Raw genomic sequence first — 18,787 nt, forward strand, 5'->3', positions numbered from 1 at the left:
GCCAACTTACTTTTACTTTCACGTTCCACAATGAACAGCTAAGTTCATTTCTTTACCTTTAATTCTAGCACCCTCTTCTGGATGTGCACATGGTGCCTGGATGGCTCTTGAAGTATTGATGTCCATGGGCTACAATGATGGATGCTGTAGCACATGGAATCAGTGAATGTGCAAGATAACTCTAAGCCAAAAGCGCATGCATGAGACTATGCAAACGGCTTGATTTTAGGCAGTTTTTCAGCCTAGTTAGTGCCGTTGGCTCACAGCAAGAAGGTCCTGGGTTCAAATCCACCATCTGGCCGGTGTCTTTCTATGTGCATGTGTTTGCATGTTCTCTCTGTCTATTGTTGCACCAAGGCCCAGTATGAGATAACCAGGGATTATTTCATAACAATGTAATAATTTTCATCTGTAAATGAGCAATAATTAGTCCATCTCTGGAATTTCTTCCTCTCTGCATCCTCATCAAACCAATTTACATCTTTTGCAACAAACCGCAAACATCTGAAGACTTGAAATTCTGACATATTTCCCTCTGGTGCATTTCTCTCTAATTACACTGGTGCAAATTATAGCTTGGTTAAACTGTTTGAGATGCCACCATGGCATGAAGACTGCAACACCCTAATTTGATTTGTCATTATAAGACAAGATGTTTCTGATTCCCCTCCGTCAGACAAGTGCTACTGGATCCCACTCACCCTGCTGTTGCTCCTCTTGAATTTGCCGAATGGCCGCTCGGATCATTCTCCTCTCCTTGAACTCGCTGGCTGCGTTGAGCTATGAGCAAACACACGCAAAAGCTCAGTGAAACTACAAAGTGATGTGAGACGTTATCATTACTGATATTATGATACAATATTCACCATTTGCTGAAGCTCGTCGATGTCCTGGATTGATTGCAGTTTCTGTTTCAGCCCATCCAAGTTCTCGTTGGATTCTGACCTGAGAAAGAAACGCAAAGACATTTTAATGGATCTTCAACTAGTCCCCACTCACCATGAAACAAACTAGAAAGCCTAATAGTTTAAAATATCAGACTGTAAAACTTTGGCTCCTCTGACTCTAATCTGAAGCTTCTGCCCATATATTACAGGCAGCTGAAGGTAATTTGAAAGATAAAGGACGGTTTTCTTGGCAGAGAGAAAACCCAGAGGGAACACTCCCAAATCGAGCATGGAAGAAGTGATATTACGACATGACAGATTTGACAGCCAATGACATTCCCCCCCCACACCCCCCTAAAAAAAAAAGCTGCATTTATTTTCCCTTTTTCAGCCTCATATTCTCCATTTCACTCCTTGCTTTTATGGTGGTTTCTATTACTCACATACTCATTATCCTCACTTCTCTCCACTCTTTGGCATTAAAAAGATGCGCAGCAATGCCGGAGTGGAATACTTCACATTCCACCACTGAGAGGCACAGGACGATGGCCTTTCCTCCTACCACATTTCTATCCCACTTTCAGATGGGTTTCTGTGTCCTGGCATATGAATACGTGCATGCATGTGCAAAAGCATGCTTTCTTTAGCAGCTTCACTGAGGCACCTCCTGTGTTATTGTAACGCAAGTCATTCGAGAGCAGCACTGAATGGAAACAATCAGGGCCCCGTCACCACTCTTATATTAGGATTCGGCGATGGAGGAGGAGAGTGGCGGCTGATTCTGTGCGTCTGCTTCTTATCCAATAATGTCACTTCTTCCCTTTACTCCAGAACAGATGATGGGATTGTGGTGCAGCCTTGAACTTTAATGAACACCTATAAAATATGTCGCAGATCACGTGGAACTTGGGATTTTTCACAAATCATCCACACTTTGAGTTCCTGCTTGATTCTTGTTCCTTATTGTCTTTATTTAGCAAATGATTCGACCTTTTTCCCCCCCTTTTGTCATCTGAAAGAAACTTGTTTCAATTTTGTTGTAAATTTGTTTGCTTTTCATTTTCAATTCTCTAGTCGGTCATTACTGGACAGATTTCAAGAGATAATATTTTAATTTTACTCGGGTTTACCAGAATCTGTGCTATGTTTATGGCAACATAAAGTGATTCAAATGAGTAACCCATTAATCCACGCTGCTTAGCTGGACGACAGGTGCTGGAAAGTCTCTGAAAGGTAAATAATCAAACAGACTGCGATAGCTGATCTACGTTAATGTGACACATGACGGTGTGGGATATTTGAAAGTGAAAGTATTTATTGTAAAACAGCCACACTAGGTGGAAATTTTAGGGATGGGAAATTTTACTGTTGCAGTTTTCTCTCTCCTGTGATTTGCTAACTTGACTTTTTCAGAGCTTTCCCAGTGGAGTTGAAGATTGTTTTTTCAGCATTTCCAGTTCACCTGGCCTAGTAAACTGTCATCAGCACAGACATCTGTGTGTCTGTGTGTACAGCTTCACCTGTGCTGGTTCTCCTTGTCCTCCTGCTGATTGAGGCGTGTGGGTCGAAATCTCTTGCTAGCCAGAGCTGCCTCCATGTCCTCAATCTCCCTCCTCCTCAGCTCCCGGATGGCTGAACGGATGCGGCGCCTCTCGTCCAGATCCACAGTTCCATCCAGCTGCAGACACCATAATAAAAGACAAACAGAATAAAGTGCATGAAGGATGGAGGCTGCACAGAACGGCAAACATTTGGCTTGCAAAGTTTAGTCTTACGTTTGCATATCTGCACATATTCACACGTAAATACAGCGCAGAGGCTTGCTCACATTTCAGGAAATGGCCACACAGTTACATGAGAGTCTGCAGGTAAAGAGTCCAGACCTGCTGACAGTGTAAGTACAAGGTGGCGAGCAGCACTGAGCGTAACATGTAACAAAAGTAACACATTACTGCGATCACATTTTATTTCACCAGTAATGCAGTAATGTGACGTTATCGTACTAAATTTGGTAATTACATTATAGTTACAATATGTTGTTACTTTTGGTCTCTGTAATTAATCCCAGCTCTCTCTCTCTCACACACACACACACACACACACACGAGAGACCGCGTATCCAATAAAGTTTGGGACTCAGCGATTTTTAATCATGTGAGCCTAATTGTGATTAGGTGCGACTGCGATTAGGATAATAAATGGTGTAAATGGTGTTGAGGAGTGTGTTGGAAGAGGTAGAGAATTAATTGGAGAGATTTGGGATTTTTTCCATGCATTGCAGATAACTTTGGATGACACCGTTATCATTTGCTCATGCAGGCATGGCTGGCATGTAGGATAAGCTTTTCACGCAACCTTCAGCTGTTTGAAAAAATACAAATCTGGAATCATTGAACTCCAGCTCCAAGTATGTGCGTGTACTCAGTAGTATAATTAGCTTTCCCACCGATCTCATGGCTTGGTCAGACTAGGGCTGGGCGATATATCGAGTTTTTTAAAAATATCGATATATTTTTATACGAGATATAAGATGTGACCATATCCTTTATATCGATATATACGTTATAATTATAGTTGTGGAGCCACAAGTTTGCCTCTCTTTCGTCCACTTTTGTCTTTACGCAACGTTACTCCGCCTCGCCTCTCCTTCACTGAACACAACTCCCCCTCCTCCCCCATAGCTTCACCTGCAGGCAGCGACAAGATGAACACGGCAAATCTCCGTTAACGAGTTACTGCGCATCGCTCCGTGCGTGGGGCTGGACGGCGTCAACGTGCTAACGAGCTAACCACGCTAACGCCATGCAGCCCACAGGGGCTGCACGGCCTAAAATCCTTTCATTTTCTCAAAAATCGACAGCGCGCCTTATGTATGAATTCTGGTTGTGCTTGATGACCGCGAACCGATTTTATGTGGAACACGGCGCTCAGCAATCTGTCAAAAAATGTTTTAGTACGACTTTGGTAAGCTACGGAGCTGCACCGCTTGATGGATTGTCGGAGCATTACGGCTACCGAGGAGCCTTGCGTAGTAATACGCACTGTGCTTCAACGTAATATTACCGTATTGTGTGTGTATAAGGACCATAAATGGCACCTGAAGCGGATTTCAAACTCCAGGCTGTCAGTCACGCAGTAGAAGTTGGGAACAGAGCACCTGTGAAATCTGTCTGTCTTTGTTATTATGCTCAGCGTCTTTTAGTTTACATTTTGACTGCACAATTGTGAGCTTTTTGTTATGGACAAAAACAACATACTTTTCTTTTATTTATGGAGCATTATTTTTAATAAATGCTCATAATTTATTTTTGAGTAGTTTTTTTCATGTACATCTATGCTGTATGTTAATAAAAGTGCCTGTGTGACATCTGGGACACAGCTTTGACTAAGAACTCTCTTTTTGTTCTTACTTTATGGCTTTAAAAAAAAAAAATCGAGATATATATCTTATATCGCCATCCAGCTAAAAAATATCGAGATATGAATTTTGGGTCATATCGCCCAGCCCTAGGTCAGACTATAGTTTGTGGTGACAAAGGTCATGGATGTATCCCTGGTAGGGCTGAGAGCGTACTGTGTACTGTGGCTCAGGAAGTGGAGTGGGTTATCTACTAATCAGAAGGTTGTTTGTTCGATCCCTGGCTCCTCTAGTTATTCTAGTTATCCTTTGGCAAAATACTGAACCCTGACTTCAGTGTGGGGTTTTTTTCAACAAGAAAAAAAATGCTTAGATGCTTCAGATGCTCCATTTAGACATTTTGAGAGTTCAAATAGAGTAGAAGTTCCCATCCATGCACTGCTGGCTTACTTTCGAACATGTAGTAAAGAGTTATAGGGTCAGTAGGGTGATGGGCGCTTTAGAGATTTGCGATGACAAGTGATCAGAGTTCACTAATGACGAGACAGAGCGCAGGATTAGAAATTGGCCTGGCAACAGCTGGTGCTCAGCACTAAGGATGAGAAGTGTGTTTGTCTCCCCGGGTCAACACACTACTGTGGTGTCTTACCCTGTCTCGCTGAATGGCAGCCAGACTGCAGCAGGACCCAGAAAAGTTGAATGGCCCACTTAAAACACTGAGTGAGCCATTTCATCGCTCTGAGTGGCTGTTACTTAAAAGGCACATCTTTTCCTCGAGCCAAAGAGGACTAATTAAGGTGTTCAAGTGTGTATAAAAGCACACCTGCAGGCAGAAACACCACTTCAACAAGACAGGCGCCTTTGTGTCAGCAACAGTCGTGAGCGCAGGGTAGAGAGAGCCCTCTCCTGTCAAACGGGAGATAAATCTCTCTTTTTAAAAAAACAAACAAAAAAAAAACACAACAGCAGGAACCTGTCAACACACGCAGAGAGGAACAGCTCCTCTGGCAGGCTTTTCTTATGAATCTCATGCGCACACACTTTAAGGTTTCCCGCTGCACCGGTTAAAACCTGCAGTGTTGTGACTCAAACCTGTGTGTGCCAACTGCCTTCTTCTGAAGGGAGCTGGATGTGGTTGTTAAGCTAAGCCCCACATGCTGATGGCTTGAAAAGGGGGGTTGATGTAGCCCCACTGCTAGGCCCATGGGAGGAAGAGGAGGAGGAGGCACTTCTCACAAGAGATGAAGAGGTCCAGTGGTTTTTGAGGTTTCACAAAATATGCAGCCCAAGCTACTCCAGCTCACAGGGGCTCTTTCTTTATGCTGCAATTTGTGGAAATTCAATGTGCTGAGCTGACTGAAAAGAATGGGTAAGAAGAGAAAGTGCTCATAAACAGCTGGAAAGAAAGGATATGAGAAAGCAGGAGATGGATAATAGGTTAGAGTAAAGAAATGGAGCGTTAGGATGACAAAGAAAAACGAAGGAGAAACTAGACCTGTGCATGACTAAAAATGGGCAGATGAGAGCTGGGTGGGAAACAGTCAGTCCTCGCAAAGGTCATTCCTCACATTCCTACTGACTCACAAGAGAAAAAGAAGGCAGCGAAATACAGCAATCAGGCACTGGGTTTGTTTCTAGCCCAGCGCAGAGAAACTATGACCTGGAGAGACAATGGCTGGTTTCTGATTGTGAAGCAGGAAAATGAGATCACATTCGCTCATCACTGGCCAGTGTGTCCTTCACACGCCCGTGTTACACTAACTCAAACACTCTCCCTCGAGTCATCCCTTACCACGCTGCCGGGCTCTGCGCTGAGCGAGTGTCAGGATGTGATGGTACAGCCAGTACTCTTTTCACCAAGTATCAGGGCTAACTAATTTATTTATTCATGATATAGAGCAGCACAGCTTCAACCCTCAATTCAAAGACAGTAATGTGTGCCTAGCATTCTCTAGCAGGCTCCAATTCAGCTTAAACTTAAAACAAAAATCATGAGAAATGATTAAACAGTGTGGAGAGAATCAGAGCATGTGACATAAATGGAGGAATTAAAGTCATTAAGAGCAGACTTGAGCACTTCGACTTGAGCTGCTCTAAAAACAACTCCAAATAGTGACGTCTAACATGTACAGGGGGTTTAAACGGACCAATCAGCAGACAGATGGCTGCTGGATTGGTTGCAACATTTATTTGTTGAATTCAACTAGCCAGTTCCGCCAAAGACTGTAACCCACTTTCTCCCTTTACATATCTGCACTTCCTCGCACAGGAAAGAAATGAGCGGGCTTAACCCAGACTAATAAAACACACCTTACACCTGGATGCCTGCCAAACAAAACAGAATAACGGTCAAAGAAGCAGAGACGGAAACATGCGCTTGGGTAGTAACAGAGTCCAGTTGGCGCCTCGTGACAGCGGCCTTGACAAAGAGTGAGCTGTGTCATGAGAGCGGAGAAGGGGAAAAATATCCCTCTGGTTACACACTGACAGCATCTCACACCAGTGACCGTCCCTGCAGGCATTTTTCAAACCAGACCACAAACCTCTGGCTCACCAACTGTCACTGTGGCTCCAAACAGCGACACAGTGACCCAGAAAGAGGCCGTTACACCCAGACAGAAAACGTTTCATAGAGCGCTGCTCGTGCCTCTAACAAGACGCATGACTCAGAAATCACACATGACGACGTCGTCACACACGCAGAGTACGTTTTTACAGAAAATGATGCAGTCACTGAGACGTCAGCGCCAGATATCAGCACCTTTAATGACTGCAGACAGTCATGCTGCAATCTGGTCTGCTGTGCTGACAGACCTTCAAGGAAGCTGCCGCCACACCTGTCAGCCTCACCTGACTCAGCCGGTGAGATCCAGGAGGAAGGAGGTGGATATGAGAGGGTGATGAGAGAACAGTCCTTGCTGGGAGACAGGTATTAGAGACATTACGCCATGATATTTGTGAGGAAACAAGGAGAGAGGTGGAGAATGACAAAAGAAAGTTGCTTCACAAGGGAGTTGGTAAAAACTTGCACTTGAAGGGTGCTTTGAGTCACTTCCTGCCAAGCAGCAGCTTTCTATGGAGTCAAAACCTCAAACCTCCAAAAGACATCCGACTGAAGCAGCTCAATCAATCACAGCCAATTAGAGAGCTCCTGCGGTTTACCAGTAATCCCAACCAGCTGACGACATGCTCCTGAGGACAGGAGCACCCTCTGAAGTCATCTGGTACACATGAGAGACACAGGTTTCAATAGGACTATGTTTCGGGAGGCCAACTTAATTTATTATGCCCGATATAGAAACTGCACCAGATGTGGTTAAACAAGGAGGGGATTTAAGGTAGTCACAATATGGGTATCAACTACATCATAAAAACTGCCCTCTGTGGGACTGTCTTGTGCTGTCAAAACAGCTTAGGCTAGGGGAGGTGCTGTCCCACACACTCAGATTTGGTTGGCTCAAGTGGAGGCAACTTTTCTAAAACCTGAAGATGTTACCAGACAGAGTAGCTTGTGACATCTTTTCTAGTGACATCAGTTTTAATATGTAAAACTTTTTTAAAAATTAGCAAAAAAAACCAACCCCTTTATCTTCTGTTTTTGCTTGTACTTATATTTATATATACACTTACTTATACTGTTTATTAACTGAGAGTGTTACATTCAAATGCCAAACATATTAGATATGTTTGTTAGATATGTCAAAATGAACTCCTAGCATAGTCCCACACAAAAACAGGTTACTCTTTGTCCTACATTTAATGTGCTGGAGTCTTTTCACCGTAGCTGTAGCCTGTCAATCATGGACCCACAAGACCTCCAAGGCGACTTGACAAAAATCTGTCCACAGACAAATCAAAGCCTGCCAAAGTACTCAAAATTGCCTTTGTAGTAGTTCCCATGACCGCTGGTATTTTCAGGACTACATTTTGACATTGTGAAACATGTGAAAACATGCAGTGCTTAGACAGGATTAATATACAAATAATGTGTCAACCTCTATTCTTTTCCCAGCGTTAGATCATTTTTTGGTAATAACGCAGAGCAGTACACAGCCTCTGAATGTCTGAGCATCTTTAACAAATAGACCACTTATTATATGAAAGCTCTGGTTTTCAGACGTCTTTGTGCACTGGGTTGAATGGTAACACACAGGAGCCTTGATGGGAGGATGAAACGTTGCGTGCTGAAAATGTTTTTTTTTTTTTTAATTTTACATTTTTAATTTGCCTGTATTTGTCAAAAAAATATGATTTCTTCTACAGCTGTATATATTTAAATATATAAGAGGTTTGCATGTACTTTACAACACTAAACTCAGGTATTACAAGTATAAAAGTTAGCTGTAAAAACTGCATTACTGTTGAACAACGCTGTGAGAAGAGGTTCACAAAAGTTGGGTCAAACGTTGCAGCTTGTTTTGTGAATCACATTATTCACACACACACACACACACACACACACACACACACACACACACACACACACACACATACACGCATAAACACACTGCTTGTATAAATAAGAATATATGAAGCTGAAGGAGAATCTAAAATAATAATAAATAATATATACTGAAAAGCTTGACATGGCATGCAAACCATGACACACACACACAGACATGCGTCCGTCTGCTGCTGGTTTAAATAAACAGAAAAGTGAGCCCAAAACAAATGCTTCCCAAGAGAAAACTACAAGTCATATTGACAAAATTCTTTCGCTGTGAGCGCCAGCAATGTCCAGTCTACAGAATTCTCCATTTTCATGCCTGCGGAGTTTATTATATGGATGTGGCTATTAAAATCAACGAGAGCAAACCTGAAATTTTGCAACAGGCAAAATTGATCAAAACCTGTGGGACTACATAAAGGATCAGAATTACCAGGGTCTCCCCATAAGAGAATTGAGGCCAATTTTACAAATTATTGAATGGAATGAAATCAAATATCAAATGCTCTGTACCACCTCAGTTCTTTGGGAACAGTGCATGCTGACCTCAAACCTGGAAACATAATAGTTGTGAACCGCCATGAGTCTCCCGTCAAAGTCAAAGTTATTGACTTTGTCCTAGCACATCCTGTGTCTGCAGTGATTCCTGGTACCTGTGTGCAGACAATTTGGTATGAAGTTATGCCTCATATTCCATATAATGAAGCAATTGACATGTGGTCTCTGGGGCTGGTAGCTGTGGAACTTGTTATGCGGGTGCCCCTACCCTGGGAAAATGGATTACGATGTTTTAAAATTCAGACTGTGGCATGGCCAAAACGACCACAGCAAACAGCGCTGGACATTTAAGACAGAAGAACAATTTCTGTGTGAGACAGGATACCAATCCAACGATACTCGACATATAAGACTGCAGCATCTTGATGACCTCAAACAAGTAATCACAGTTAGAACAGGACCTGAAAGTGATACAGATTTATTGGTCAGCCTGACTAAACGGATGTTGGCCTTGGATGCAAACCAGTGCATCAAACCCTTGGAGGTTCTCAAGCATCCCTTTTTTGACCCTGATCTGAAAGTTCCCCCTGCATTAAAATGAGAAGCAGAGGGAGACAAAAGTCTCCAGCATTGCTTCTTTGACCCAGGACAAAAGTGACAAAACCACAAGCAGCGGTTGGAAAAGTCAATCAACAGCAGAAATCCACTGCAAACACTTATCTACAATGCAAACCCAATACTCCTTTAAAACTGATAACAACAGCTTAAGATTTTAACAAAAAAATTAATTAAGTTGTTCCAATATTTATCACTTTGGCTTTTTTTTTTTTTTTATTTTCACTCCCCCCACCCCAACCAGTCGCGGCAGATGGCTGTCCTTTCCTGATCCTGGTTCTGCCGGAGATTTCTTCCTATTCAAGGGAGTTTTTTCTCCCCACTGTCGCTAAATGCTTGCTCACAGGGAATCCTCTGATTGTTGGAGTGGCCAAATACTGTAAGGCAGGGGTCTCAAACTCCAGTGCTCAGGAGCTACTGTGTATTATAGTAGCTCTCGAGGACTGGAGTTATAGAGACTCCTGCTCTAGGGGAACTAGCAATTCATGTGAAAATTTAAAAAAAATCCTTAAAAACAATAACAATAACAACAACAACAACCAGCAAATATGGTCTTGAACGTGGGCACAATTTTGGTGAAAATCCACTAAGTACTCACTGTTTCAAGTTCATACCAATATTCAAAGTGGAGCAGCGGACACCTTACCATCACATCAATCCTTCAATCAGACCCCAAACACCATGTTTACACTGGTAAACTGGATACAAATTAATTAAATAAACCAGCTTTAAGCATCAACTAAGTCTTGTTTGTAATTCTTCAAAAATACAGAGCTACCCTTCAGCTTCCTAGGAGACAAACTGTCATGGTCCTGGGTCAGGTGACCCAGGGTTCTTATGTTTTTGAGTTTTGTTAATATTTCAGTGTCAGTCACGTTCTTTTGTTTGTTTGTTTTTTGTCTGTATGGGATTTGTGCTTATGTATAGTTTTTAGTCTTTAGGGTTCTGTCTTAGTGTCTTCCCTGTCTTTCCATATTTCATGTTCCCTCTCCGTCTCTCCAGTCAGTAATGTCCCCATGTTTGTTTCTCCCCCCTGTTCTCAGTGTTAAGCTTATGTGTATTTGTCTGCTTCTCCATATTTTTCATGCTTCCTGTTTTATCTTGATAGTCCTTGTCCTGCATTCGATGTATTCAATTTTGCTTCCCCTTTGTCTTGTTATGTCAGATTAGCCCCTTTTATCTTGTGTTATAGGCTACAGCTTCATAGTGTTCATAGTAAGCAAGTCTCCGTTTCAAGTATGAAGAGAAGACTTGCCAAAGAGGCTTGCCTGGGCCATGAAACACCGCTATTGGACTACTGTAGACTGGAAGAAGGTATTATGGACTGATGAATCAAAATTTGAAATCTTTGGTTCGTCACGCAGGATCTTTGTACGCTTTCGAGTAGGCAAAACGATAGTTCCACAGTGTGTGGCATCAACTGTTAAACAAGGAGGAGGAAATGTGATAGTCTGGATCCAGGGTCGGTGACTGAGAGTGAGAGACACCCTGAACCCAAACGGCTACCACAGCATTCTGCAGCACCCTATGGTATGCGCCTAGTTGGTGAAGGTTTTATCCTACAGCAAGATAATGACCCAAAACATAAGCCCAGTGTCTGAGACCCCTCAGACCAAGTGACCTTTTGACTCTCAGTGGGTGTGTGCAGGTCTCATCTCATTTTGCTGTTTTTGTACTGAAAGCTAGGACTTGTACAGTTTTACACAAAGGTCTCAAGTATGTGGTTGTGCATCCATGTGCATGAATATAAAGGAGAGGTAGGGGGTACTGTGTTTTTGTGCATGAACAGAGCCCTAGAGTAATAATTTCCAGAGTAGACTGAGGTTTGAGTGCAGCCAGGCAGCTGATTGGATCAGTCCTGTGTCAAGTCCACAAGTGAGTTTGGCCTTATAAGGAAACACGGGACGCTTCTTAAAGCAAAAGCTGAAATAGATTAGCAGCTGCCACCAAGGAAGCTGGGCTGCTACTGACAAACAAACAAACAAACAAACAAAACAAAAAAAACAGAGAAGTGAGGGTGAGCAAAGCTCAGAGTAATTTCAATTACCATATAATGTTGGTTTTCTTCAGGGCAAAACTCCAAGATTTAATGATTGATCAAGTGGATCAATTACCTCACAATGCCTGCATACAGTAGGTCTCCACACACACAGACAAAGATAGGTGGAAATATAATCAGGATAGCAACAGAAAGCCCTGCAAGGCAGAGGACACCTGGTTCTGGAGAGGAGGCAGTTTCAGTTGCCTTTCAGCTGAAAACCAAACTCAAGGTTAGAAGTCATTGTGTTACAGAGCGCTCTGAGCCTCCATTGTCTGTGATGAAGAAAAAGAGGGAGCATCTATGAAATATACAGGTAAGTGAGAGAGAGATAACTGTGCATGTGCCAACGTGCTTGCAGCAAGTGCAGTTGCACGTGTAGGAAAGCTTAAAACGTTTTCAATAGACAGACCTGGGAAAACACTGTCCCCCTTTACACTAGAAGTAGCAGCCACAAAGAACAGACACATAGAGGAATACGTGGGGGCCACGAGGGTGGGGGGTGGTATAGTAATCAACAATGCCCTATAGGGCCGTAATGATGCACATTATTAATTTAGTCTCACATTAGTGCAAACAACTCCACACGCTGAAGGATTAATCAGCGCATGCTTGATTGTGCACACATGGTCGGCACTCTGATCTAAACTGCAAAATAATTACTGTTCGGCTGTGTGCAGGACCTCAAAGTTATTTCAGATCTTTGCTGCACTGCTGCGTCTCAGCACACTAAAAATCAGCTCTGCTGTGTAATTCTCTTTGGTCTCGTTCAGCCACTCCTGTGAAAGTGCTTGCCTCCAGACCCGCTGGTCAGGTCGCAGTGAGGTATCCAGGTTGAGCAGGAAAACTGTGACCCACATTTGGGAGCCACTCTCATAACAGGGTTTATGCCTCACTGTTCCTTAGTAGTTTCTTTTGGGATTTCTGATACTGAATCTTATCTGTAGGAGCTGGTTCTTGAAGCTGAAATTGTAGTTAAAAAAAACCCATTTGTTTAGTCCCATCCAGGAGGAACGAGCCTTCAAAAATCACACTGCATCCTACACTACAGTTGCACTGTCCTGTGACAAAACTTTGAAAGTGTATGATGAATCTTCTCTAAATATGCTACATCGCTGGTCAAACCGAAGCCCTGCGTGACCGACTCATTTAGTTTAATGATGGAGGGCCAGAAGGCAGAAGTGGTGTCCCACGGGAAGAAAAAGAGAGGAATAACTGAAGCAATTTGGGATGCTGCAGAGCACAAACTGTTTGTTATAAAAGATCCCAGAGAGGCAGCAATAAAAATCTTGCGTATAACAGAGACTCTCAGAGACAGACTGAGAGAGGCAAACAAAATTTAACAGATCAGCAGTGTACATCTCAAGAATGCCACGACATTAACAAGGCCGAGCTGGAAAGCAAAACATAAACATCCGCCTGATGAGTTCTAGGGACCTCAGGAAATGCCTCTTTCCTCAGGAAGTTAATATAGAAAAAAAAAACTAAAAAAGAAAAACAGTGTTTTTAAATTTCTTCAATTTCTCATTTAAAAAGCATTATCCAGTGCCATACAATCATCCTTTTTTATTAACTCACTATGTGACTTAATAAAAAACTTTTTTTCTCCCTCCTGCTGAATGCAGATCCTTATATGTTCCATTTTCCTCTATAAACAGAGCAACAGCTTAGTATTTAAATGGGAGCAAAATCTGTGCCGACTCCCTCCAGCAGTACAGCTGAGAATCAGAGCTTGGGAAGTAGCATTAGATGGCATCTTAATGGCATCTCAATGAGAGTTAATTTTCTCTTCCCCCTGAGAGAACAACAACAGATTTCTCATCACATCGAAAAAACTGTATGTTTCATCCACATCTGCGGAGTATTTTTTGTCTAAAAACTGGACAAAGAGAAGAATTTGGAACCCAAAAATCTCCAGACACTAAATGCATAAAACTCAAGGGAAGGTTGCTGTCCATCTCAGAGACGCCTCTGACAGCAGACAGGGACGAGGAGGGGAAGAAAGAAAGCACGCGTTCAATGTCTTATTCAGACCTTTTCCATTTGGCTGACTGATGATCCGGACAGAGATCAGTCGCACAAACTGCCTCTGCTGAATCACTTACCAAACAGAGGAAAAGACCAGAGCAGCTGTGACAGCAGCAGTCTCATATCTGACAGTTACAAAACTCGGTGCACCGCCTGCTTGACAGCTACTCAATATACTGAGTCTAAACTTCACAGGCGGAGTCTCCTCCGTCGTTCTGAATATCTCCTGGCTGACTGCATCAGAAGTACTGGAAGTTTCTAAGAGTGAAGCGCCATTAGTTTGAGTCAAACCAGACACAGCAACACAACTCACATTGTGCTCAATTTATTTTCAACAATAAACAGAAACTAATTTAGGGAAAAAATATTTTTTTAAACATACACAAAAATAAAGCAACACTACACTACACTGATGTTCCCTTCCTGACACAGTCGTGAAGGGTTCTGCATCTTCTCCCGAGAACAAACTGCTGATATTTTGCTTGCTGGGTGAATGTATAAACAGATAAAACAGGGATGTCAAACTCATTTTACATCACGCACCACATACAGCCCACTTTGATCCGGTGAAAATACCCTTTCTGTCAGTGTAAAGTAGCTTCACTGCACATTTAATCCCAGAGATATCTCAATGCAAGAAAAAGAAGCGCAACATCAACACTATATGTTCCAGTTTATGATAAAGTCAGTGTGACTCAGTGTGAGCGTAAATCGTAAGAAATAAATATATAAAATTACTGAAAATTCTGGTAGCTCAATGCCCAGATTGTCCTGTAATTATACAGCGCAAAGATTTGTTAACTCACAGAAAATGTCCTCTTGTACTTATTTATGTATTTTACTGTGGACACTAAAAAAATAGATATTTCTGTAGTAGATATTGAAAACTGGAATTTATTTACCTCTATATCTATTACTTTATTACTGTAGTTAGAATGGCTGTGGAGAGATATTTATCATTAGGACGAGCTGTAAAATTTATAAAAGCAATTAAAAGTCCAAAAGTGTCCTCCTTCACATTTTCCAAAGATGTCCAGTGAGCCGGACTGGTTTCTCTGCCAGGCCGATTCTGGGCCGCGGACCTTGTGTTTGACACACCTGCACTAAAATATGGAGCCACTGATTTGCTGATTTAGTTTACCTACCCAAAAAGGACTGGGAAAAAGTGCACACTTATTTAATCCCACTTCTACTCTATAAGTCACCAAATAGTCTTCATCAAGCTTGTATGATATAGACCATGTGTGTCAAATATAAGGCCCAGGGGCCGCAATCAGCCCAGCAAAGACTGCAATCTGGTCCACTTGACAGCTTAGGAAAATGTAAAAAATATTACGGGATAAATTTTGGACTTTACAGTGTTTCCTATGGATAAAGACCTCCCCCACGAGCATTATTACTACACCGTAGTAATAAAGTGATAGGTAAACAATTAAATGACAGAAAAGTTCCTGTTTCTACTATATATTACAAACATTTGTTTTTTAACAGTGTTTCCACAGTAAAATAAAACAAAAAAAAGTATTTTCTGTGACTCAACAAAAACTGTTTTTTAAATAATTACAGGACAGACTGAGCAATGAGCTACCAGAACTTGTTTTGTCATTTTACACATTTATTTCTTACTGAGAGTCATCAGATATCTTTGTTTTATTACAACAACATTTCTTTATCATGTGAAGGAACTGAGATGTACTGTAGAAATGGCACTTCTTGCTCTTATACTAAGACATCTCAATGCAGGATTCGATGCATAGTTAAACTTTGTGAGCTTCACTTAAGATCAAAGTGGGCTGTATGTAGCCCATCAGTTTGACATCCCTGATATAAAGAGTAACGTTTTGTGATAAATGAAATGCACTCAACCCATTTGTTTTGGTGGATAAACACTTTAAAAGTCTACCTGTCATTTTTTTTTAAATAACCCATTTTCCTCACTCTGTCTTGCAGAGTACGAGGTTTGATAGTTGTTAAAGTGAAACTCCTGAAATTTAAGCTTGCTGTTGGGCTCCAAAGGCCACAGTGACAATTAGTTTAACTTTGTATCGCAAAATATTTAGTAAAGTTTCCAAACACCGCCTCATGAGAACTATATAACTCACAGACAAGGAGTCTAAGCAGTAACAATTTAAGTACAAGCTAATACACAATTTTATAATAATGTAATCACATTACTACACTGTTGAGCGCTGTTTGTTCAGCGTACTGCCACATTATTCTCTAATGGCATTACAAAAAAAGACTGCTAAAAATAAAATACTGCTTCAGATTTTAAAGGCCGCTCGTCCTTCTGGAGAACCCACCCTTTCAAAAATGACATAACAATAGTAAATATACGCTTAAACAAGAAAAACTGACACACTGAACTCAGTTTCAACTTCCTTCTAAACACAAACACTTAAATACTTTCTGAGCTGCGCTAAACAGTGTTACGTTCACTCTGAATGATTGTCCCACAATAACAAACTACTGAGGGGTCAAAGACCAGATGATCTCAAAGTTCATGGTTTTTCTTTTCTCATCTGTTCAGAGCTAAAATCGTAGAGCACTATTTATAGCAGAACAAAAGTTTCCAGTTTTATGACGCAAACATGCAGCTTCTTATCTCAGCTGAGCACGGCCATTTATTTGGATATTTGCTTCAAAGACTGAAGCCAGGGTAGGTACAAGTTGAGGACACTTCACTCAATTTTCCAAAAAAGGTATGAAGAAAAAATGGTTTTCAGGATCGTTGAGGCGACAGCAATATCTGATCATTTCAGCTTCAATTTGATTTATATCACTTTAAAAAGGTGCCACTACTGTACTGTTCTGTCACACACCGGCTGTTACAGCCGTGGATGATTTTTGAATAATGTAGGTCAGTGTATTTACAAGTAATCCCGGCCAGTTGAAAGCTCAGACGTGAAACGGTTCTTAATGCTCAGGCATGTTTTACTGCTCTTGGCTCTGTGTGGTGCTAAAGAAAGAGGAGATTGATGATGATGAACACAGCAGCCGCAACCCACCTGCTGTTCAAATCTTCTGTTTGCAAGTGGGCAACCAATCAGAAGACAGCTAAAACAACTCGTTTCAGACTGCGGCCACACTGAGGCCACGTTTTAAATGAAATCTCTTTGCGTGTGTCTGTTTGCGATTTAGTCCGCAAGAAGTTGAGCAACAAAACTTAGCACAAAGTTTAGGCTCCTGGATGCGCTTATCTATATCAGATATTATATGGCTGTCACGTTGCCTAGCAACCACTTACCAAATGACCTTTTTTTTAAGGTTTTACACACGTACAACACCTTAAAAGCATCGCATAGTTTGAATTTTCATCACTTTTATACCCACACAGTTGAGTTATTTATCATACATTATGATGCCACGACCCCTATTCCATTACTACCTACTCAGATCGACTGGGCACGGCTTTTAGGGTGTTCCATTAGGTCAGGGGTGTCGAACTCCAGGCCTCGAAGGCCGGTGTCCTGCAGGTTTTAGATAACACCCTGGGCCATCACAGCTGATTTACAACTCTAGGCAATGGAGGCCTAGAGTTCGACACCTGTGTATTAGGTCATAGCACCTGGTATCAGGTGCTGTGTTTTAACAGTACCTGCTTGGCCGGGTGACGTCGTCAGACTGATGCCACCGATTGGCTGGTCAGTAGAGTCACTCGATGAGTCATGAGATCGTCTCATTCACGAAAATCAAACCTGCCATTTCTGGAAACGGTTACAAAAAAGCAAAAAACCCAAAACGCAGTGTTCTCCGTCTCAGCAGACCGAGCAGCAGGTATTCTTGCTTCGACGTCAAGCTTTGTTGTAGAGTTTGTTACGTCGCAGGACGCTCGAACGTGTTGCTATGACAACGACCATGCACATTTGGTGGTACTAAATTGTAATCGAAAACCAGTCGGTCCAAGTAGGTAGTAATGGAAAAAGGGCCTGATGTGATTAAATATTTGAGTTTGCCAACAGCACCAAACGCACCAGTTAATACTGTAAGCATGGCCATCTATTGGTATAAGAAAATGAAGGATTATTTTGAACTGTGTATCAGGTATTAATTCTAATTCACTTATAATTTTCCAGCTCTTAAATTTTATAGTTGGTACAAGCATAACCAGTCCCCTTGACTGAAATTTCATGGAAACAATTTTTTTTTTCTAATTTTAGCTTGGAGTGTATAAAAACACACAGCCTGCATATATATGAAACTGTCCCAGACAAGAGTTATGCAATATAGCGCAACTCCTGCAATTTATATCTTCCTAATGACAAGGCTGACATTTTGGACCCCCGTCTCTGGGGGTTAAGCAAAATCTGCACACTATACCAAGATCCTTCAAAACAAGTCCATTCTTCCTCTCAGACTGTAACCGTTGAGCCCTTGTCAACTCACAAAGGGTCCACAGAGCCATAAAATAAAGGCCCAGGGGTCCCATATATCAACGAGGCTGGACCACAGAGCAAAATCGGCTATTTTAAACATGTGTGAATGCCTCTCGCTCACCAGGGAGAAAGGGACAGTCACACAGCTGGCAAGACAGGTTACAAATCATTACGCGAGACATCCAGCCCGTGTGAAACCAGCCCAGCAGGCGCCGCAGGCAGAAAAGTCTCCAAGCGGTCAAATCAATTCATAAATAATAAAACGTCTGAGTTGTACATTAACTGCAATGTGATTTTTATGCAAATACTGATTTCAGGTCTGTTACAGTGCAGCCAGAGAACCAACAGACACTTTGACGACAGAGCAGGATGACGCAAGATTGCCACATCAACAGACACCTGCAGACCCAACCTGTCCTGCAGGTTTAATCCACAAGAAAACTGTTACCGCACAGCACATTGATGGGAATAACAGCAGATAACCATCACCCTCAGAGCTTGAAACCATCAGATAAAGTCTGCTATTAAGTAACAGCGGTT

At 42.0% G+C, this 18,787-nt stretch overlaps 1 protein-coding gene across 2 annotated transcripts in view; it reads right to left on the reverse strand.

The window, feature by feature from the left end:
• Positions 1–18,787, reverse strand: part of smtnb (smoothelin b) — a 50,332-nt gene that overhangs the window by 28,873 nt on the left and 2,672 nt on the right. For both annotated transcript variants that reach the window (XM_084945528.1, XM_084945529.1), the window contains exons 3-5: positions 2,408–2,565; positions 867–945; positions 702–780 (exon numbers count right to left, since the gene is read on the reverse strand). In XM_084945528.1, coding sequence (XP_084801654.1) covers positions 702–780; positions 867–945; positions 2,408–2,565 — 316 coding nt within the window. The remainder of the gene's footprint in view (positions 1–701; positions 781–866; positions 946–2,407; positions 2,566–18,787) is intronic.

The sequence above is a fragment of the Perissodus microlepis genome, chromosome 12 (assembly GCF_051167445.1).
Source record: "Perissodus microlepis isolate ML-2025 ecotype Zambia chromosome 12, ASM5116744v1, whole genome shotgun sequence".
Classification (NCBI taxonomy): domain Eukaryota; kingdom Metazoa; phylum Chordata; class Actinopteri; order Cichliformes; family Cichlidae; genus Perissodus; species Perissodus microlepis.